The sequence below is a fragment of the Molothrus aeneus genome, chromosome 26 (genome assembly GCF_037042795.1).
Source record: "Molothrus aeneus isolate 106 chromosome 26, BPBGC_Maene_1.0, whole genome shotgun sequence".
NCBI lineage: Eukaryota > Metazoa > Chordata > Aves > Passeriformes > Icteridae > Molothrus > Molothrus aeneus.
In genome coordinates, this window is record NC_089671.1 from 2932033 (window position 1) to 2954791 (window position 22759).

General features: G+C 51.5%; 1 protein-coding gene across 8 annotated transcripts in view; it reads left to right on the top strand.

Moving 5' to 3' along the window:
• The window catches only part of RGS9 (regulator of G protein signaling 9), a 40612-nt gene extending 23374 nt beyond the window's left edge, over nucleotides 1–17238 (top strand). For 2 of the 8 annotated variants that reach the window (XM_066565928.1, XM_066565931.1), the window contains 9 exons: nucleotides 2068–2097; nucleotides 2687–2748; nucleotides 4833–4946; nucleotides 5838–5953; nucleotides 6837–6924; nucleotides 7436–7574; nucleotides 8189–8274; nucleotides 10409–10576; nucleotides 14896–16213. In XM_066565928.1, coding sequence (XP_066422025.1) covers nucleotides 2068–2097; nucleotides 2687–2748; nucleotides 4833–4946; nucleotides 5838–5953; nucleotides 6837–6924; nucleotides 7436–7574; nucleotides 8189–8274; nucleotides 10409–10576; nucleotides 14896–15583 — 1491 coding nt within the window. In that variant the 3' untranslated portion in view covers nucleotides 15584–16213. Of the gene's footprint in view, nucleotides 1–224; nucleotides 267–2067; nucleotides 2098–2686; nucleotides 2749–4832; nucleotides 4947–5837; nucleotides 5954–6836; nucleotides 6925–7435; nucleotides 7575–8185; nucleotides 8275–10408; nucleotides 12556–14895 lie in introns of those variants that run through there. The other 6 variants (XM_066565929.1, XM_066565930.1, XM_066565934.1 and 3 more) reach the window with 6 other exon arrangements.
• The last annotated feature ends 5521 nt before the right edge of the window (nucleotides 17239–22759 follow it).

Below are 22759 nucleotides of genomic sequence, written 5' to 3' on the forward strand. Positions count from 1 at the left end.
TGCCCACCACACAGACTGTGCCAGGAGGGCATCTTGCTGTGTGGGGCACTTAAAAAAAAAAAAATCTTCCCTTGTTTGCTGATTTTTCTTCACCCACATATAATTTTCCTGTTGTGATGGCATTTTAATTGACCCCTTTGTGTCTCTGTATAACATTTCACTCACTGTGTTCTCTTTCTCTTTCCCACAGCTGTTTGTCTCGTGTGTGTGTGGTGTGCTGCCAGCCCCTCAGGCCCCTCTAGAAGATAACACCACTTTCCTGCCACGTGAGCTGCCTTCAAGCCACTGTGCCAGCACCCACTTCTCCTTCCCCACTGCACCAGGCCTGTCTGAGGCCCCAGCTGACAAAAAAAGTGGAAGAAAATAGGGGGTTTTAAAATGATTTTAACGTGTTGAAATCACTGCTCTAGCCACAAGTTCCATCAAATGGAGCCCTTCAGCTGGCACTTGTAGATCTGATGAGGCCTGGTTTGTGTCTCAGATTCCCCAGGGAGACAGTGAACTCCTGTTGTGCAAGAGGACACAAACACAGGTCTCCAAACAGGACACTTTAGGGGCAGTAAATGCAATAAATTTCTCTGTGCAAGTAGGTGATTTTTCCCTTCCATTTCTGCAGTCTGTCTGAAACAATGACACTCTGGAAATGAGGGGAAGAAATGGAACGTGGCCTGGAATCAGGGATGCAGCTGAGAGCAGAGAAGGCTGAAAAGCTGTTCCTCAGCTCCTCCATCATTTATCAGGGTGTCCTAGGAGCTTGTGAATCAGCAGGGGAGGTTGTACAGCCCTGTGAGCAAGGATCCTGCTGTCCTAGAGCTTTTTCTGTGCCCTGATGTGTCCCACAGGGGCCAGCACAGCATCACTGCTGGGTTTTGCTGCCCTGTTTGTCCCTGCTGAGATGGGCTGTGCTGCCCCTCAGAGCTGCTCATGGTATTCCCAGCAGGAAAAGCTTCCTCCCCTCACAACACCACTGGGAGGACTTTTTTTGGTGGCCAGGCTGGGTCAGGGTCAGGGCTGGCTCTGATGTGGTGATGTAGGAGTTGGGCTCTGCTGCGTTTCTGGCTGCTGAAATGGTGAGGTCAGAACCAAGTGTCAGCAAAATTGGGGTGTTTTTCTGCCTTGTGGAGAAGAGTTTCTCCCTCCTGAGCAGGACTGGTGATGGTTAAAGTACAAAAGCAGATCAGTGTCCCCACAAAGCAGCCCTGGGGGAGCATCCTGCCTTTCCCAAAGCAGGGGCAGTTTGGGGTCTCTGGGGAGGTGAGGGGAGAGCAGAGCTGCCTGTGCCATTCACTACCAGAATCTTCATCCCTCATCCCTCACAAACTGCACTTCTCCAAGGCACTCTGCAGACCCCCACCTGCCACAGGGTTTGTTTGATAGAATAATTTTGGGGTGCAGGTCTTGACTGAAACAGGAGCTGAGCAACTGAAACCCTGCCTGAGCCTTTAAAGGTTTGCTGGGAGCATCCCTGACTTAGCCTGTCTTTCCTTCTCCCTTCTGCAGTTTATTCCACACAAATAACTGTGCTTCAAAGGAAGCTGTGTGAATAAACACCCTGCAGTTAATTCCTTGCCTTCGATTGCCTGCTCATTTGTGGATGACATGTAACATAGGCTGAGTTATTCAAATCACAACCTAAACACCCTTTGCACAGCAGATACTGCTTCTGAGGCTTTTAATTGTGGTGTTTATATTTTGCAATGTGTTGGTTCCTGTCTCCTTTAGCTAATATTGAATGATCTAATCTGTGTCTCGTAAATGAATCTATTTTAGCTCCATTAGAATAACCCCTTAATTGAAGGCATACAGGCAGCCTGTGATGGGAGAAGCAATGCTAAACAGTAAATACAGCTAATGGGACAATTTACCGTGTGGGGATGCTCTTAGCTTTGATGATACCCTGATTAGCTCAGCTGCTGTGTTTGATTTTAATTGTAATCAGAATTAATTGGAGAGCGCTGCACAACGGCAGCGCTGCAACGGTGTTTCCATGTCTAAAAAAAAAAAAAAGCAAGTGTAAGAAGCACCCATCCCAATGTAATGATTCTTTTTTTTAAATATATTTTACAGAAAAATACTATGGAATTCTACAGGAGAGAGGTGAGTGGTGCTTCCCTCACTTCTCAGTGTTCATCCTGTGTGGCTCAAGGCCCTCTGTGCAGGGCATTGGCTCTTTGAAAAGCAGAATCCCTGCCTCATGGAGCTTTTATCAATGTAATTTCAGGACATTCCCTCCCACTGCAGCTCTCCCAGTGACGGGAAGGCTCTGGCAAGGACAGACACCAGGGCTGAAATCCAATAGATCAAAATTAGTGGTGGGGAAATCACGGTGGCGCCAGCACAGAGACAGCCAGGAATCAATGATAATTACATGCTAAATCATCCAGAGCATTTGTAGGTGCTGAGGATGGGAGCTATTATTCAATTTCTATATAACATGGGGAGTGCTTTTTAATTACTTGCACATTGCAAAGTGAGTTTCTGATGTTTGCAGTGAGCTCAGTGAAAACAGACATTTTACTGAGCCAGTTCAGGGATCCTGGGGTTCCTTGGACATCCAGCAATTAGGGAAGAAGCAGTCCCTGCTGTAATTAGCCCCACTATCTGGGAGAGAACCTGTCTGAGGTTTAGATAGGCCTTATCTTCAAGCCTCCATGCTCCTAACCATGGCCATGTCTGATCCCCTCAGATCATGTACTATCAGCAGGCTATCCTGAAGACCAGAGTGAAATCTTCTGTCTCTCTTGGAGGGTAAGTCCTGATTTCCTTCTGTCCACACATTAATTAGTCTGCAGTGCTTATCTCCTGATGAGCTGATGAAGCTGTCTGCTCTGGCAGCTGGTGACTCAGCCAGGGGATCCATGTGGTGGCCCAGTGCTGTCTGGGCTGTCTGGGAGGAGGAGGGGGGATCAGAGTCCCAGGAGGATGAAGAGGCTCCCTGGGAGCTTTGCTGCAGAGCAGCACCAAGCCCTGGGCTGAGAATCCCACTGAGATCAGGAGATGCTGACACTGCTCTGGTCAGCTGTGATGCCTGGGCACAGCCCTGCAGCCAGGGGAGGATCCAGCAGTGTGTCTGTCCTTCAGGAGCAGCAACCAGCAGGACAGACTGACCCTCCTGTCACTGGTCCCCACCCTGGCTGCCCCTGCCCCATGGTGGTGCTCACCTCTGGCTGTGTAACCTGCAGAGGGAAACAGCCTCCCCACGAGCATCCAAGCAATTAATTAGCAATTCCCCTTCCCAGTGGGAGTGTTTCCTGATCACATTCTTGATGGAGCCTCCAGCCCTGGCTTTAGGCACTGGTGTGTTTGTCAGAGGCATTCCTCCTGTGCTGACCAGGCTCCTTGAGGTGCAGCCTGGAGCATCTCCTGGTGCACTGCCATTGCCACCAGGTATTCCTGTCACAGCTGACATAAACAAGGTGCTCACAGCAGTTCCCTGGGGAATAATCTTGGATGAATGGAATGGGTGGAAGAGAGAGTCTTCTGAGAGCCACCACTTGCAGGGCATCAGCAGCTCTGCTCATTTTGTCACTGACTTCCAGGTCAATTAAAACTCTGCTGCCTCAATTCTCCAGACTGTGATCTGGAGCTGGGGACCCCTGGCTGCTTTCCAGGAATTTTGTGGTGTTTCACTTCTGGCAGTGGGGCTTTTTCTCTCTTTAGTTCTGGTGGGATGATGCTTATCACCTAGATCAAAAATCTCAGGAACTTTGCAACTCCAAAGTGTCAGCTGCAGGGTTGGGTCCAAATGAAATTATTATCAATGGGGATATGAGCAGCAACTGGGCAGTGTGCATGCTTCAGAGCATTGCAGTGATTTAGGAGAAGCTGCAAAGCTCTTCAAGACCACACAGCAGTGTTACCTGAGCTGACAGGTTTAGATTTGCTTGATCATGGGCTGGAGTGCCCAGTGCAGGTGCTGGATGCCTTGGCATTCCCAGTGGGAAGGGAGGATGGAGCAGCTGTGTGCCAGCCCTGTGGTTCGCTCTGGGCAGGAGCATTTTATAACTGCAGGATGTGTGCCAAGGTGCCTGTTAGCAATGGGCTCCTGGACCCTGCACTCCCAGCTCTGAGCACATGAAAGCATTTTGGCCTGGAAGGAATTTTAAATGCAGAAACCAGAGGATTTTTTTTTTTCAAGAATGAAAAAGGGAGGCTGGAGCTAAAATTCCTGGACATTAGTGAAATCAGTTGTAATTAGAAGCCTGGCCAAGTTAGAAGGTAGGAGAAGTGTTTGTCTGGTTCCTGATGGGAGAGAGACAGCTCTGCTCTGTGCCAAGCCCTCAGAGCCACTCACAGAGGAATGAGCCCTGTGGTAGGTGATGGAGGAAAGGAGAAGCTGGGATGAGCCCTCAGCATTCCCTGACTTTCCCAGAGCTCCCTGAGTTCTCCCATGGCCCATGGGAAGGCTGCAGAGAACCCACCTGGGTGAGCACAACCCCTGTGTTCCTTTCCCTGACACTTTCCCCCAGAGCAGTGCAGGATCAGGCCCTGGCCAGCTGAGAAAGGAAGGAGACAGAAACTCTCCTTAAGAGAGTCCTAAATCTCTCTTCCTTAAAATGAAAAGGCAGAAGGAGGTGATGGAAGAGAGTCTTGTACCTCCTTGTATTTGAATTGACAAATTCACTGCTTCAAATGGAGACCTCTGCTGGGAAATGGAAAAGATTACCTGAGCTAATGAATTGATTTTTCTAGGAAGGCAGGGACCACCTTCCAGATCCCTGTGCTGAGAGTCCTGCACCTCTGAGGAGATCTGTAATCTGGTTTTTGGCTATAATGGGGCTGGCTGTAATTCTGCCTTCCAAATTCATATTTTGGTTTTGGATTTGTTGCAGGGTTGTGAAGTACTCTGAGCAGTTCCTCTCCAATGATCCCATCCTGTCTGGATGTCTCCCCAGCAACCCTTGGATATCAGATGACCCTGACTTTTGGGACCTCAATGCAAAGCTGTATGTATTTCTGTTGTTTTGCCTACCTGTGGTTTACAGTGACCTTTATCCTGATAGAAATCAGGAAAGGGAACCACTGATTTTTGTTGTGGTATCTGATCTCTGCTCACAAGTAGAGATGTGTTCCCTTTCAAACTTCTTTTGAAATTGGGAATACTCCATGCTGAACTTTCTGCACTGCTTTCTTCAAGTGGATCCTTCCTTAACATCACAGGAATTCCTGAGCTGATGATGGGAGTGTGCACTCAATCCCTGCTGATGGGTCTGATCCTCCCTGGGATGAGTGGAGGATGAGTCCTGCTCCACGTTGAGCAGCCCTGGAGTGGAACAGGAGCAGCTCAGGGTCCAGCTGCTCCCCTGGCTCTCTGCTCACCCCTCAGGCTTCCTTAGGAGAGGCTTTGGGTGGGTGGCACACACTGGTGCTCCATCCCTTCTCTGGGGCCTCCCTTGGTTTTCCCTTTGGATAGGGTTTGCTAATTACATGGTGGCATCTCAGGGCTTGGAGCTTCCAACATCTCAGTGGTTCTGAGAGCAATCCTGGACTCACTGTATCCCAGCAGACATCCCCAGGGGATGCTGAGTGCCTTCATGAGAAGCAAAGCTCTGGGCAGCCACCACTGCCTCCTCCAGGATGGGACTGAGTCAAACCTCAGGGCAGGCCTGGGCTGTCACTGTGAGAGCTGCAGAAATCCCAGTTAAATCCTCATCCCACTGCAGCCCGAGTTGTTTAATTACAACTTACTTAGTGAGTTGACTTCAGGAGCTCATTACACCACTCTGGAAAACAAGAGAATGCTGAGAAGCCCCTTGGCACTGCAGCAAAGGGCATTTTGGTTTTAATTAATCTGCTAATCAGAGGAAGCAGCGGTGCTGTGTGTGTTCTCCCCACAGGGTGGAGGTGCCCACCAGGATGCGCGTGGAGCGATGGGCCTTCAACTTCAGCGAGCTGATCCGGGACCCCAAAGGCCGCCAGAACTTCCAGATCTTCCTGAAGAAAGAGTTCAGCGGTGGGTGGCAGTGTCGCTGTGTCCCCAGGCTGAGGTGACACGGCTGCTGCAGGCTGTGCAGCCAGGGCAGGCGGTTCCATCTAGTGGCACAGGACACACGGTACAGCCCGGCGTGTCCCCACCTGGGGACAGCCCCGGAGGGTTTACATTGCATTTTAGGAAGGAATTCTTCCCTGTTAGGGTGGGCTGGCCCTGGCACAGGGTGCCCAGAGAAGCTCTGGTGTCGCCCTGCTTTTTTAAGATTTTCTAAGATTTTCTAAGCCTTCTGATGTTTGCATTCTTGTAGCAAACTTTCTCACACACTTTCTGTAAATTACTTACTGTTTTACATTCTTTTATGGGAGAAGAGAAATTTGATAGACTGTTAGTTTGTCCAGTGTCATTGGAGAGGTGGCACTGTCACCCTCCAATCCACTGTCACTTTTGGAAAACTATAAATGTTGGAGTCAGAAAATAAACTTCCCTTTTCTTCACCTTGAGAGCAGCGGTGTGAGCGCTCGTGTTGTTTCGTGTCCTATAGCGACACTCCGGCTGCCCCTGCATCCCTGGAGGTGTCCAAGGCCAGGTCAGACAGGGCTTGGAGCAGCCTGGGATATTTGGAAGGTGTCCCTGCCCATAGGACTGAGATGGACTTTCAGGTCCCTTCCACCCCAGAGCATTCCATGATTCTCTGACTGCTCCCAGAGGAGCTGGAACTGGCTGAGCTCACAAGTTCTTAGAGGTGTCAGTGGGCAGAGAACAGGGGAAAGCTGTTTTCCTCTTTCAGTCAATTGGAAAGACTGGTTTGGGGCCAGCAAATTGTGCCAAACAAATCCAGGAGTTAATAAATGGGATTGTGTTTTCCTCAATCTCACTCTCTGCTGATTGTGTCCATGTCATGCAGGAGAGAATCTGGGTTTCTGGGAAGCCTGTGAGGATCTCAAGTATGGAGACCAATCCAAGGTCAAAGAAAAAGCAGAAGAAATCTACAAGTGAGTGTGAAAATTTTCCACTCTTTAACTCTTTGTGCATGAGTCCCATCACCTTCCACAGGTTGTCATTCTCCAAATGATTTATTCCTAAGATTTTTACATGCAGGCTGTTATCAGATGTGGCTGTCTTTTGTCCCCACACAGGAAAGGAGCTTTTGGAGATGAAAGTAGAAGTGCTTTTTTAAGTATATATTTACTTTTCCTCTCTGTTTTCTGTTATATTTCAGTCTTAGGATATAATTTAAATATTGGTATGGAATAGCAAAGTTCTTGAGGCTGCCACAAGCAAAATGGGGAGAGGTTTTTTTGCTTCCAGTGACCTAAAGTTTGGCTTATATTATGTGCAAGAGGAAGCGAGTGCACTGAGTCTCTGATGAAGAGAACATTGATTGCCCAAGATCAGGACAGCAAACTGCAGCAGGGAGCTGAAGGGACTTTTTCATTCATGCATAGACAGGAGTCTGTGAATTCTCCAGCTGCTAATGGCACTGTTGATTCCTCCTCCTGGCAGGCTCTTCCTGGCTCCAGGAGCAAGGCGCTGGATTAACATCGATGGCAAAACAATGGGCATCACAGTCAAGGGCCTGGAGCACCCTCATCGTTATGTTCTGGATGCTGCTCAGACCCACATCTACATGCTGATGAAAAAGGTTTGTTATTTGCTGCCAGAGCCTGAGGGGGATTCCAGCCCTCTGGGCATTCCAGAGCCTTTGTGTGCTATCAGCTGTCCCTTCCAAGGGGCTTTTGTTTGAAATTCCCTCAAATTTGCTGAGTGAAGCAAGTGCTGCTTCAGGCATTGGTATTTTGCTGCTGCTCCTTCCCTCTCAGCCTGTCCCCAATTGGTGGGGTCAGGTGGCTGCTGCAAGTCCTGCTTTCAATTCCAGCTTCCATGCACTGCAAGCAGCAGAACTGGCCTGATTTTCACCCACTGATGAAAAGTTTGGCTCCTGGAACACAAGCTCCTCACCTTGCAGTGACTCTGAGACCCTGCTGGCCCAGGCTAAGCTTCATTCAGATCTTTTGATCTGGGTCTTACCTGTGAAGCTTTATTGTGAGATGGAAAATCCTGGGAATTTTACAGCCAGATGAAAGGATATTGGTTTAAATAGCTACATTTGCCTGAAAGATGCAAAGTCCCTTGAGCTGCTGGGGGAGATTATCCAGTTCCCAGCCTCCCTGGCTCCTGAGCAGCTGTATTTGGTGGTGATTTTAATAAGGGTGTTTGCAGCCCATAACTACCAGTGTCTCTTTTTTCTCCTAGTAGGACTCCTATGGCCGCTATTTAAAGTCTCCAATATACAAGGAAATGCTGGCCAAGGCTGTTGTGCCACAAGAGGGTGTCAAAAAAAGGCAAGTGAAACTGGCTGTAATTGTGGGGTTTGTTTTTCTTGTTGTAGCAAGGGTAGAAAAAGCCCAAGTTGCAGCAAAATTATTATGATTTAGATGTTCTCTTAATTAAATAAAATGTTGCACTTCGCTTTGAGACTGATGGTGCTGTTTATTCATGAGCCCTTTGGAAAAGGCTTGTGAACAGGAGTGGAGCTGCTGATTGCTCAGCTGCCTTCTCTGCTGGGTCTGCTGAGAAGGGCTGGGATTGTTGGATTAGTTCAGGGCTCCTTTCCTGGAAGGAGACAGCACTGGTGTCCTGAGCATGGGAAAACTTCTGCCCACCAAACATTGGCTGCCAGAGCAGAGACAGACCCAAGGTCTGGGATAATCCATGGGATTTGTGTGGTAGTGTTTGTAGAGGTTTCAGGATGAGGGAAGAGATGAGAATCTTGACTTTATGTTTCAGAAAATGGATTTATTATTTTATGATATATATTATATTAAAAGAAAATGATATGTTAAAACTATACTAAAGAAATAGAAAAGAAACATCAGAAAGCTAGCAAAAAAAAATAGAATGATAATAAAATCTTGTGACTGCTTACAGCTTCGACACAAGTAGCTGTCATTAGTTATCAAGTAAAAACAACTCATATAGACCAGTCAAAAATGCACTTGTTGCATTCCACAGCAGCAAATAATTATTGTTTACATTTCGTTTCTGAAGCTTCTTAGCTTCTCAGAAGAAAAAATCCTGTCAAAAAGATTTTTCATAAAATGTGTCTGTGACCATCTGCTCATCTCTGCCTGGACAAAGCTCACCCCTGGTGTCAGGGAAGGTGGCATTTGGGAACAAGCAGCACCTTGGGAGTGACAGCTGGCACAAGGTGCATGGCCTTGGAAATGGCTTTTTCCCAGCAAGATGAAGGTTATACAGCAAATTCAGGCCATTTGAGCTGCAGCTGCTCCTAAAGCTGAGCGTGCAGTGCCAGCCTGTGTGGTGTTTGTTTCTCTGTTCCACTCATCAACCTAGCAGGCAATAAAGAGGAATCATGGACTTTGACACTGTTCTTTCATCTAAAGCCTGTTTTAAGTCAGTGGGAAAAGCCCTGCTGCTGCCTGGCCTGGGGTTAGGTCAGTTGTTCCCTGAGCCACACTGGCAGAACCTGGCTGATCCCAGTGATCCTGCCTTGGTGTTTGTCAGTGCTGGTTCTGGACCCCCCAAACCTCAGCATCCCATTAAGCTGATCCTGCCTTGGTGTTTGTCAGTGCTTGTTCTGGACCCCCCAAACCTCAGCATCCCATTAAGCTGGAGGTGGTGCCTCATGCAGAGGTGGCTTGGCACCTGTTCCCACTGCTGGGTGCTGCTGGAGCAGGCAGTAGGTGTTTTTTGGGGACATCACAGACACCAGGAACACCCACACTGGTCCCTGCCTTGATCTTCCTGAGGGCACTGGAGAAAACTCCACGGATGGGAGGAGTTTGGCTTCACCCTGAGTGTGAGTTATGTGCAAACACAACAAAGGAGTGATGTGGGTGTGACCGTGTTCACAGGGGTCTGAGGATGAGGGAAGAGATGAGGATCTGACTCCATGTTTCAGAAGGCTTGATTTATTATTTTATGATAATATATTATATTAAAAGTATACTAAAAGAATAGAAGAAAGGATTTCATCAGAAGGCTAGCTAAGAATAGAATAAGAAAGAATGATAACAAAGGCTTGTGGCTCGGACTCTGTCCTGTGATTGGCCATTAATTAGAAACAACCACATGAGCCCAATCCCAGATGCACCTGTTGCATTCCACAGCAGCAGATAACCATTGGTTACATTTTGTTCCTGAGGCCTCTCAGCTTCTCAGGAGGAAAAATCTGAAGGAAAGGCTTTTTCATAGAAGATGTCTGTGACAATGTGGGTCTGGTCTGAGTGATGAGTGTCTGTGTGCCCTGGAGTCCCTCAGCAGCAGGACTTTGACACTTTTAGCAGTCCTGCAGCTTGTGTGTGACACTGACTCACCCCGTGCTGTTTAAAGCACTTTGCTCTCCTCTGGCCATCTCTGTGTCCCAGCTTGTCCTGCTGGGTCACTCTGCTTGCCTGGGGGAGGTTTTGGTGCCCTTCTCCTCAGTAACCCTGTCCTTGCCCTCTCTCTGCCCAGCACGGGTTTGTTCGGACGCCGCCACCTCCGCTCCAGCCCCAGCCCCATCATCCTGAGGCAGCAGGAGGAAGAGGCCAAGGCCAGGGAAGCCGCCAACACCGTGGACATCACGCAGGTCATGAGCAAGCTGGATCGCAGGAACCAGCTCCAGAAGGAAGCTCCTCCCAAGTAGGCTCTGAGCCCCGCAGGGAAAAGACAAGGCGAGGCTGTGCTGAGCTTCGTCTCCCCTTCCTGAAGGTGTCAGTGCTGCTTTAGCTTTCCCAGGCCGGCTCTGCCTCCCGCACGTTGCCATGGCTGCTGGAGAGCAGATGTCCCTTCCCGGGCATGCCGGCTGCTGCTGTGCCAGGCTCGGGGGGCAGCACCCCGCACACCCGGGGGGGAGACGCTTCCACAGCCCCGGGAGGCGGCAGAGCCCGGCCGCCGGTCCCTGCTGCTCCAGGAGTGGGGTGGCACCGGCCAGAGCAGAGCTGTGCCCCAGTGGGTTCAGACCAGCCTGCCTTGGCCCTAAGGGGATGAGCCTGCAGAGAGCAGGGCGAGGTGACCCAGCCCAGACTGTCCCTGCCGGCCTCCATCCCATGGGGGGCTCTGCACCCTCCCAGGGGCTGCATCTGGCACCCCCTGAGAAGAGCACACCCCCACTCCAAGAGTCCTGCACCTCCAGCCAGCACCACAGGCACAAGAGCTGCTTGTGGGAGCAGTAGCAGGAGCATTTCTGAAGGTTTAGCTGACCTTCTGAATTTGAATGACACTCCCACATCCCCTGGCACGCTGGAGATGATCAGCAGGAAGCTCTGCTCTGCTCTCCCTGTGACTCCTGTGCTGTGAGCTGGGTGTGCAGGTGCAGAGAGCTGCTCCTTGCCAGAGCCAAAAGAGATTTTATCCAGTCCTTCCCACCTCTTGTCTTGTCTTTTTCCTGCTCTTCTATTTTCTGTTGTTAAAAATCCAGCAGGAGGTAGCTTCAATTGTCACTGGCTTGTAGCCCAGAGGCAAGGGAGAACAGGGTAGAGGTGTTAAGAGCAGATTTCAACTTTAGGTAGTATTTTCTTTTTCTTTTCCTCTGTAGAATAAGGCAAGCTGAAATACCACATTAGTGCTAAAGAGCTCAGGGATAAAGATTCCAGGCCTTGCTGGAAAAGCCCAGCATGCCTGGACCAGGCCAATGGTTACCAGAAGTGTGAAGATTCCTGCAAAGCCCAGTAAAGGGAATTGAAGGGACAGAAAGGTTTCCTTGTTTGTTAAAATTCTGGGCAAGGAAAGGAACTGGGTGGAAGCACTGAGGTTTGGGAAGCTGCCTCTCTCCAGTTCACATTGTTCATGCCTTTTTAATACTGGTAGGATTTTACAGAAGATGGGAGATCATAGAATCCCAGAATGGTTTGGATTGGAAGGGATCTTAAAGCTCATCTCATTCCACCCCTGCCATGGGCAGGGACACCTTCCACTATCCCAGGGTGCTCAGAGCCACATCCAGCCTGGCCTTGGACACCCCCAGGGATGGGGCAGCTTCTGGACAGAGCTGGCAGGGAGTGGGAGCCCTCGGATAGGGGGGTGCATGCAGGCCCTGGAGCCCTGGGGTCCTTGCAGGGCAACTCCCTGTGAACAGGGGACAGTCATGATGTCACTGTGTCCCCAACAGTGACTCTGGCCCTCCTCGTGGCAGGATCAGGGCTGGACACTCTGATCTGGTGTCACTCCTCTCCTCCACTTGTGGCTGAGCCACAGAGGTTGTCCTGCCCTTCCTTCCCCCATCAGTGATAAACCTCAGAGGAATTCAAACTCAGTCACCCCAGGCCTTCCCTCTGATGTGTGTGCTGAGGCTGTTCTCACTCCTGCTGGAAGCACAGGCACATTCTGCACTGCTGGACAGGGGAGCAGGCTCAGGCCGCCTTTTTTCAAATTTAAACCCCGAGGCTTTGTTACATCAGGTGCTGAGCACCCTCAGCATACTTGGACATCAGAGCACTGGAAGACTCTCCAGAACCTGGCAGGGTTGGCCCAAAGGCACTGGGCTGTGATGAGCTCTGGAGTCTCTGCAGAGTTTGTGTAACATGGAGCACTGAGCATGTTGGGATTGCCAGGATGTAGTAACACGTGGAAGATCAAGTCAGGGTGTAAATAATAAATAACAAATCTGTGTGTTCCCGTCAGTCCCTCTGATTCTACTTCTATTTTGTCTGCTGCTTTGCTTGTTATGTTCTCTGTATCCATTCCTTTCTCTGATTTTTTATCATCTCTGCTTGGCATCGCTCCTCCCCTGCCACGGCTTGTGCTGCATGCTCGGGAGTCACTGTGCTTGTGGAACACCAGTTACAGCAGGAACTGCTGTGGAACACCAGTCAGTGCTTGTGGAACACCAGTTATTGTGTGGAACACCAGTTACTGTGTGTGGAACACCAGTTAAAGCATGTAGAACACTAGTTACTGTGTGTGGAACACCAGTTACTGTGTGTGGTATACCAGTTACTGTGTGGAACACCAGTTATTGTGTGTGGAACACCAGTTATTGTGTGTGGAACACCAGTTAAAGCATGTAGAACACCAGTTACTGTGTGTGGTACACCAGTCAGTGCTTGTGGAACACCAGTTACTGTGTGGAACACCAGTTACTGCATGTGGAACACCAGTTATTGTGTGGAACACCAGTTAGTGCATGTAGAACACCAGTCAGTGCTTGTAGAACACAAGTTACTCTGTGTGCTATACCAGTTACTGTGTGGAACACCAGTTACTGCATGTGGAACACCAGTTTTTGCATGTGGAACACCAGTTTTTGCATGTTGAACACCAGTTACTGCATGTGGAACACCAGTTTTTGCATGTGGAACACCAGTTTTTGCATGTGGAACACCAGTTACTGCATGTGGAACAAGCAGCCATCCTTCACACCCAGGCAGGAGCTGCCTTTGCCCTGCCACAGGCTGATGGAGCTGTCACAGCCCAGCCTTCTGCTCCTCATCCTCTGCTGCTCAGTCCCCAAAGAGGAAAGTTGCCTGGTACAAGCTGAACTTCACTTTGTGCCAGCTGAGAAGTTGTTTGTTTCCATGTGTTGTTTAATTTTTTTTTTTGGCCATGGCTTCCATGCGTTCATCTGTCTAATTAAAATAAATGTAGAAAATAGAAAAAGAGCCGAGTTCATCTTTCTCTGTGGTGTCTCAGTGTGTTCATCCTTCTCTCTGCCATCTCTGCATGTGTGTGTGCATGTCCTGTGTGTGCCTCTGCTCTCAGCTCCTCTCCCTGGACACTTGAGCTGCATTTCATTTTGCTGGGACTAAGTCCTTGAGAAATGGGAGGGGACGTGGCATGCAGCATATGCTGTCCTTGTCCTGTCCAGTCTGTGCTGGGGCTTGTCCTGAGGGCTGGCTGAGCTGGGCTGGAGCCTCCCCAGCCCCAGCCAGGGACACTGGGGTTCCATCAGGAGATGTCATTGGTACTACAAGGTGGGCTGGGGCTCAGGGGCTGTTCCCGGCCCTGGTGCTGCTGTGGGTGTGACATGGTTGTGCTGTCCCTAACCAAGATCACATTCCTGGCATGACAGCCTCCTCCATGCCTGCAGCTAATGGTGGTGAGCAATGACACAGGCTGGTGGCCCCTCCAGCATCCCGGCAGGTGCGGGGCTGGATCTGTCAGCACTCGCTGGGGCTGTGGTGGCAGCAGTGACCCCGCAGGCAAGGTGTGACAGCCCAGTGCTCTGGCAGTGGGAAGGGAAGGGGACAGAGCTGCAGGACAGGGGGACACCAGCACAGGCATAGCTGGGGTGGACAGAGCTGCAGGACAGAGGGACAGAGCTGCAGGACAGAGGGACACAGGCACAGGCATGGCTGGGGGGGACAGAGCTGCAGGACAGAGGGACACAGGCACAGGCATGGCTGGGGGGGACAGAGCTGCAGGACAGAGGGACACAGGCACAGGCATGGCTGGGGGGGACAGAGCTGCAGGACAGAGGGACACAGGCACAGGCATGGCTGGGGTGGCTGGAGCTGTAATGGGAGCGGCAATGGGGTTCAGATTGAGATCTCTAGGAGTAAGGCCAGTATTGGGGTTGCAATGAATAAGATTGGAGAGGATGTTGATGGTCCAATAGGCTCTTTGATGAATAGTTTCACACCATCTGCCAGGGGTTGTAGGAGCCCGAAAAGGCCAACAATGTTTGGGCCCTTTAGGCCTTGTACGTAGCTTAGGATTTTGCGCTCTATTAGCGTAAGGAAGGCTACTGAGATTAAGATTGGAAGGGCATAGGAGAGGGCACAGGCATGGCTGGGGTGGCTGGGTCTGCAGGACAGAGGGACACGGGCACAGGCATGGCCAGAGCTGCAGGACAGAGGGACATGGACACAGGCATGGCTGGGGTGGCTGGAGCTGCCTCCCAGCTGAGCCCTTCTCTCCTGGCAGCACCAAAGAAGGAGCGGGATTCTCCTCATGAAGAAGCCTGGGGAGCCCCGGGTGTCACTCCAGACCTGACCGAGCCTCTCTCCTTTTCCTCCCCACAGCCAGCCCACCTCGCCTCCTGCTCCCCTGGCCCGGCTGCCCATGCCGACCCCGGCCCCGGCACCCCGGCATCGCCCCAGGCCGTGCCTCCCGTGTCCCCCGCGCCCTCAGCCCTGCCCCGGGGCCCCGCCTGTCCCTCACCCATCGGCCGGGCCCTGGGCAGCGCCGCGGGCACCCGGCCGGACCCGCGGGCAGCCGGCCCCGGCCCCTTCCAGTCCGGCGGCCGGAGATCCCGCCTGGCCGCCCGGGCCTGGGCGCGCTTCCTGCGGAGCGGCTGCCGCAGCTCGGGCAGCCCGGGCTCGCTGCCGGCCCGGGGCCCGGCCGTGCCCCACGGCAAGGTGCAGCCGCTGGGCGGGCGGGAGCGGCGGCTGCGGCCCGACAGCAGGACGGTCAGCAGGTGAGCAGCGCACGGACACACGGACACACAGCCGGACAGGGCTCGGCTCCGGTTCGGCTCCGTTTGGGATTAGCCAGAGGGAGAAGTCCCTGAGAACCTGTCTGGGAGTCACCTTTGCCACACTTGCCCCAAACCCCGGCCCTTCCCTGTCTCCATTCCTGCAGTTTTCCGATGGGAGTAGGCCAGGAGCCCGTGCTGGCTGTGCCTCTGCTACTGTCACACCTCCTCGTCAGGGTGCAAAACCCCAGGTTTTACTTTTAATCCCTGAATTTGGAAAACCTCAGTGTTCTTGAGCACTGACTCAGGTTTGGTTTCGTGATTTCAAGTCAGAGGAGAACCAGAAGTGACGAGGGGAAATCTTGAGCGACAGTCGCTAAGTGTCTGTTATTCCAGGGCAGAGATGGGGAATTTCTGCCTGGAAAGGCGGCCCCTGCAGGAACCAAGCCCGGGCCATGTCCCTCACCAGGAGCAGCATGTCCCTGATCCCGTTTAACCCACCTCTGCTGCTGGCCGAGTGGATGAGTCCACATTATAAATTCCAGAGCACAAACGTGAGGGCTCCTGCTCTACCTGGCTCCGGAGCTCTGTCACGCGGCCTTGCAGCTTCAAAGCAGTGGCAGCGCACATTCCCCTCGTCCTCCCTCTCCGTGGGCTCATGCCCGGGAGTTTTGCTTTGGGATTTGGGGCTGGAGCAGTGGAAATCTCAAAGCCAAGCTCGCTTGCCGCCTCGGAGCACATCAAAAAGCGCCGTGTGTGTGTGTGTGTGTGTGTGTGCGTGTGTGTGATGAGTTTGTGTTTCCCAACGCAGCTTCTTCCAAGTCAGAACGGCCGCGCCTCCGGAGAGCCCGGCCTGCCCCGGGAGCTCCGGGCAGGGAGAGGACAGGCAGCCCCGGGCTCGGAAGAACTCTGCAAAGGAGCTGATCTGCCCCTGGGAGACCCCCACGGGGCAGGGGAGAGCAGGGTAACCCCGACATGGACACTCCTGCCAGGCCTGAGACTGCAGTGTTTGCCATGCATGGCTCAGCACACGGTGGAGAAGTGTGTTGGAGCCATCCTCCAGCAGCAGGGACACCCAGACTACCACAGCTCCGGATAACAGCCCCTGGTGTGCCCAGCTGTCTGTGATCCAAGAGCTCCAAGGCTCTCTGGACTGGTTTTCTTTCCTGTCTTTACTGTGTTCAGTTCTGCTCATGACAAACTCATCGATAAACCAGCCTGGTTTCATGCCTTGGAGCAGATGGAGGACGTGTGGGTGATGTCCTGGGAAACGGGCTCTTATCAGAGTTTCTGCCTCGGCCATGAGGTGTCAGCACACTGAACACAGCACAGCTGCAGCTGGGCTGGAGGGGGCTGGCAGGGCAGGACTCAGGCTTCAGTGCCAAAACTGGGGCGTGTTTGTGTCCCCAGCCTGGGCCCACCTCCTATTAATTACAATTTTTTAATTTGAAAGCGTGCTGATTAAAAGGCTGGGGAAAATAGAGTGCCCCTCATGAGATGCTGAGTGGCAAAGCATCTTTCCTTCATCCAAACCAAACATGATCCCAGAGGCATCAAGGAGTGCAGAGCTCTCCTACATTAGCTCCAGCTTCCCAGTGCATGGGTTTGAAACCATGGCTCGACCTGGGAACACCTGGGGAGATCCAAGCCAAATCCCTGTTGGTGTTTTGGGCCCCTCCAAACTGGGATTGATGCTGGGATATCAGCACTGCCTGTGGCATGATGTGTTGCCACAGGCAGTGCTGATATTGAGTGTTGGATTGTTGCCTCTCTTGTGTCAGTGTTTGAAGGTGGTTGTTTTATTCCCTGGATGAGTTTCCTCAGTGTGTGTGTGCTGTGGGTCCCTGTTCTGTACCTTGGCCATGACCTGTGACTTCTGATGTTGCTGTTTTGTACTTTCTGATTATAAATGGAGTCTTTCCTGTGTGGCTGATGTGGTTCCACACGCTCAGTCCTGCTGCGGGATTTAAATCTGTCCTCACACACACTCAGTGCTCCCTGTTTCCCCCAGGTCTGGGCTGACACTTCCCATCACAGGGCAATTTGGGAAAATCAGAAGGCTGCTTCTGTCTCCAAAGAGTCTTTCCCAGGCTGCTGGCCCTCACTGCCATGTGCTCCTCTTGTACAAACACACGTTGGCTCTTGGTGGCTTTGCTCTGTCAGAGGGACCTGGTCCTGCTCTGCTGCCACTGACAGGGACATCTCTTATTGATGAGAGACAAATCTGGTGTCTTCTGCAATTTTTTGTGTGAGTATTGTTACTCAGCCACTCCTGGCAGGATGCCGGTGATGTGTAGTCCAGGAGACACAACAGGAAGACATGATTTGTCAGAGAAAAGAATATTATATTTAATATTTTGTACATATGATAAGAGCCATCCTACTGTAAATACTTCTCTCACTGGTTTCAGGCTTCTCTTGGGCACCTCCTTGCCTTTGAATACTCCTCATCTTCCACTCCAGAGGAAAGAGTTCAGATGCAAATCTGCTGCTCTGCCAGGGCTGGGACACCCAGTGCAGCCAGGTACACACCTATCCCAGAGGCCAGCACTGGCTCTTCCCAACATTTATCCCTTCAGGGCATTGATTTTTATTCCTCAATATCTTCTAAATATCTTTTCCCTCAATATCCTTCAACCAGAGCCCTTTTCCCTGGGGGCACAGGGCATCTCAAGCCTGTGCTTGGTCCCCTTCCTTTTTCCTTGGCTCCTCCAGTTGGAAATGACAGCTCCGGAGGCCCCTCCTGCCCCCGTGCTGTGACATCTGAGGCTGTGTCCCCTGCTGGAGGCCTGGCGTGCCGGAGCTGGGAGCGCTTTCAGCTCTGGCACTTCAAACCCCTCGCTGTGCAGGAGCCCACTTATCACTGCCTGGAGTCACCTGGAGGAATTAGCTCTCTGCAGCAACTTAGACATCCAAGGTATTCCTGTAATGTGAGGGATGTGGAAGGTTAATGACTGGAAAAAGTGATCGCTCCCTGTGGGCAGTTTCTCAGAAAACTCCCTGCTGCTTGGCTGCCAGAAGAAAGGAGATTCCAGCAGCAGCAGCAGCAGCAGCAGCAGCGAGGGAGCCTCGTGTCCCCTGCAGAGGCTCCTCTCTCCAGCCTCCCATGGCTGCACAGACCCTCCCACTCTGTCTCCTCGGTGCTGGAGGAGCTCCTATGGCCCAGGTGCTGCTGGATGGGCTGCAGTGGTCCAGCTTTGGACATCCACAGAATGAGCTGGAAGGAGATTCTTACCTGAGTGGTTCTCCAAGAGCTCCACTCCCAGGTCTGGAGGTCCCACGCCCACTGTGGGGTGGGCTCCTCCAGCATCCTTCACTCAGGCTGATCCACAGCTGCTGGGATTTGTTGTTTGGAGCAGCTTCTGGGGTTCCCCTGCACCTCCAGGAGAGCTCTTCCCAGGCTGCCTCAGCCACCAGCCTCAAGGGGACACTGTTGGGATAGGATGGGAGCGAGTCCCACGCTGGTGATCCTCATCCTTCTCTGCAGAGATGGGGCTGCCAGTTTTGGGAGTCACACCTGTGCTGGGGAGGAGAGCTGTGTGTGGGAGCATGTCCAGCTCAGAGAAGCTGGCTAAAATCTCCAGGTTATGGACCTGTTCTCCAGGCATCTCTCATATCTCCTTCAAGCCTGACGTTTCCCTCTCCTCTCCAGCTGGGCCGAAGTGCTGAAAACACCGGGGAGCTGTTTCTTCCCCGGGCTCTGGGATTGTGCATTGCTCGAGCCTCATTAATTTAAAAATGGAACAAAGAATGCTCAGCATCCAGCAGGATCAGGCCTCAAGAGCAGGAAGTACCAGCTGGCTCGGGAGAGGGCTGGTTCCCATGGGATTCCCAGTGTGGTTTTGGCAGGCGGCGTGGTTGGGATGGTTCTTCAAGCAGGCTCTTCCTGCCTGGAATGCCAGCCCTGGAAGAACAGCTGACTCAGAGCGTGACAGCTCCTCACAGCATCCCCTCCTGAAAGGAGCTGTCAGGGAGGGTTCCTGACACCGCTGCCTCTACATTTTGTGCGGGTGGCTTGAAAGCCGAGCTGTAAGCCGAGCCCACGTCATGGTGCTCTTGGAAACGCCTGCCGTGGGTGGAATTCAGCCCTGAGCAGCGCCTGGCAGCCCACCCTGCTCCCAGAATAGGATGCCAGCACAGCCCAAGTGCTTCGTGCTGCATCCACCCCATCTGAGAATCTGAGCTGTGATAAACACACAGTGACAGAATCACCGTGACTTGGCTCTTTGGGGTGCAAAGCCAGGCATGGAATAATTTTCCCCTTGCCACGAGGGATATGTTTTATGCATTTTGCAATACACCTGGCCCAGAAGCAGAGGTGAGCACCTCACAGGATCCCTTTCAGGTAGAGAGTTCCCAGATCTGTTCTGCACCACACTAAAGAGGAAGAGATAAGCTCTTGCAAGTCAGTTTATTTTTTAAAATTCATGTTGCCATAGCAGCTCAGCACACTGTCTCAAGTCCTCCTTCTTGCAAAACTTTGATCACCATGAAAACAGAATTATGTTGTTCTCCAACACATCCTATACATAAATATGTTGAAGTTCCCACAGTTCATGCCTCAACACCTCTGCAAAGACCTCTTTTAGTTCATGCTCACAAAGAATTTCTCTGGCCAGAGGTCAGTGTTTTAAATCTTGGTTTAAAGGCATCTCCTCAGCACCTCTGTGGTCCTGCTGCTCGTGTTCCCAGCCAAGGTTCTGGTTCCAGTGGTTTCTAACACACTCTGGTACACCACAGCACTGAGCCCAGGCACCAGCTGCTGTCCCCAAGATTGCAGGGATACCCTTCTCCCTTGGCTCTGCTCCAGCCTCTCCCTGAAGTACCAAAAGAGCACAAATCCCACTGAAACATCCACTCGTTTGTTGTGATCCAAGAGAAGCACTGAGCTGCGTTATCCTCGCTCCCCTCCAGTCCCATCCTGCTGGGTTCCCTCTGTCCCAGGGAAGGAGTCTGTCACCCCTCTTGGGATGGGATGAATCAGCTGTGGGAATGGTTTATTTTTGGCTTTAGGGGATGAGCTCCAGGCTGGACAAGAGTTCTGTATGGGTTGGGCTGGTGACAGCTCTGGGTGGGATCACCTGACACCAGTGGCTTTAATGAGAGTTCCTGCATCCAGCACCAGAGTGCAGGCAGCTGCTGCAGCCCCAGGGCTGAGGTCTGGCCCTCTGCAAGCGCTGCTTTCAGCCTCAGGAGTCCTGGAATCATGGAATGCTTTGGGCTGGAAGGGACCTCAAAGCCCAATCAGTCCCACAAGGACACCTTCCACTATCTTAGGGTGCTCCAACCTGGCCTTGGGCACTTCCAGGGATGGGGCAGCCACAGCTTCTATGGAAAACCTGTGCCAGGGCCTCCCCACCCTCCCAGGGAAGGACATTTTCCCAATATCCCATCTAACCCTGCCCTCTGGCAGTGGGAAGCCATTCCCCTTTGTCCTGTTACCACTTGCTCTTGTAAATAGTGTCCCTCCACCTTTCTTGTCAGGTGTCCCATTTTTCCATAGCAATACTGGAAAAGACCAAGGGGAAAACAAAACAAAACAAAAAAAAAGAAATTAGGCTAAATATAGACAAATTTGGAATAAGAGCCTACAGAGTCATTTGATTAAACAGCACATTACCCTGAGCCCCCCTTCTGCTGTTGTTGTTCCCATTAATCCACCTCCTCACACAGAGAAGACCCTCCCAGACCAGGACTGGAAAGGTCAGTGGAATTTTTATTAATACTCACAGCCAGACTTCTCCCAGTCAGCTTTTCCTCCCACCCCCCCCAAATAACTGAAGGGAAAAGAAAAAAAAAAAAAAAAGAGGAGGAAGAGGAAGAAAAAATTGGGGTAAAAGTTGAAGAACACTTTAATTTATAAGAAAAAGAACTAAATAATTGATGTAGTCATGGTGCCAAAGGTAATTTCTGCTGCTCCCTCTATCTCACAAAGACATTTAGCATTGATTGAGATCAAAGTATCAAAAACCCCTGCTGCTGAGCTGAAAGGCAAAACTTTCGGCTGCCTTTCTCTGCTCTAATAATATCGTCTTTATGTAGTTAATAAACTGCACACTTCAGTCAAACTATATCATTACAGAAGACTTAGGGAGCTAATAATTTAAAAGCAAAGAATTGCCTCTGTTCTTTGCTTTGAACTAAACAACATTCTGTTGAATGAGGGGGACATCAAAGCTTTGTTACTATTACCAATGTGGCTGGAGCATGGGGCCGCACAGAGTGTGTACTTCAGTCATCAAGAGAAAAAAAAAAAAGATTAAAGATATTGGCTTATCAACCCACAGGCAGAACCAGGTGTTTTCTTTTCTGCTGTGCAAGCATCAGGTGGTTTGCTTATCAATGAGTTTTCTTGTTAAATAGATGTACATGACTTAGGCTGATCCCGCCGATCCCGTGGCCCTTTTCTTTCCTGAGCCATCTTTGAAAAAGTTGGGCTGTGGGGATGTTTGTTTGCAGGAGAAAGCTTTAACTGGGCCTTTTGTCCAGGGCCAGCTCCTGCTCTGTCACTCCCCTGTTGTGCCAGGCCCCTCCCTGCTCCCACCTTCCCCTCTCCCACTTGCCCCTGGCATGAGGGGCAGCCTCATCCTCTGGGGGTGCACCAGGGTGGGATTAGGTTGGAGATTTACAAAAATTATTCATGGCAAGGGTTGTAAAGCATGGAACAGCCTGGAACCCAAGGTAGACAGTGACCACCCCTGGAGGTGGAGTCACCACAGAGTCACTGATGGAGTCACCACCCCTGGAAGTGCTCAAAAACCACATGGATGTGGCACCTGGGTTAGTGATGGTCATGCTTGGACTTGATGATCCTGAAGGTCTTCTCCAACCTTCATGATTCCATGGTTCACCCCATGCCTGCCCTCAGCACTTCAGCTCCTGCCAGGGCAGAACTGTGTCCTGGGCAGCCAGGAGGAGCCTCTGGCGTGGCTGGGGCTGAGGGAGGCCCGTCCTGCTCCTTTCCCTCTGCGTGGGGAGGACAGGGAGCGCCTGGCTCCTGCTGCTGCCTTCTCCAAGAGCTGCTTCTTCCCTCTCACCCACCAGGCAGTGCCTTGGGGAGCTCTGGCACTGCCAGGAGTGGGTGTCCATGGAGGGCTTGAGTGTGGAGATCCCCAACTCCTGGTGGGTGTGTGAATCATTTGTGTTCATCCCTGTGATGGTCTCAGATCATTCTTTGCCAGAAGATTTTTTTTCTCCAAGTATGGCCTTTCCTTATCAATCCCACTGAAACACAGACCCTTTCCTGGGACATTGGGCAGGGGTAGGATCAGTAAAACCAGTCCAAGGAACCTTCAGGATCAGTAAAGGTCAGTAAAACACGTCCAAGGAATTCATTCCTTCCCTGCATGGCCACATCTGCCTGTCAATGTCTGGATCTGACTCCAGGATGGAATTTCGGTGTTTTTTGACTGGAAACAGTTGAATGTGGGGCTGTGGTAGGAGCCCTGAGGCCTCACCAGCACAAACCAGGA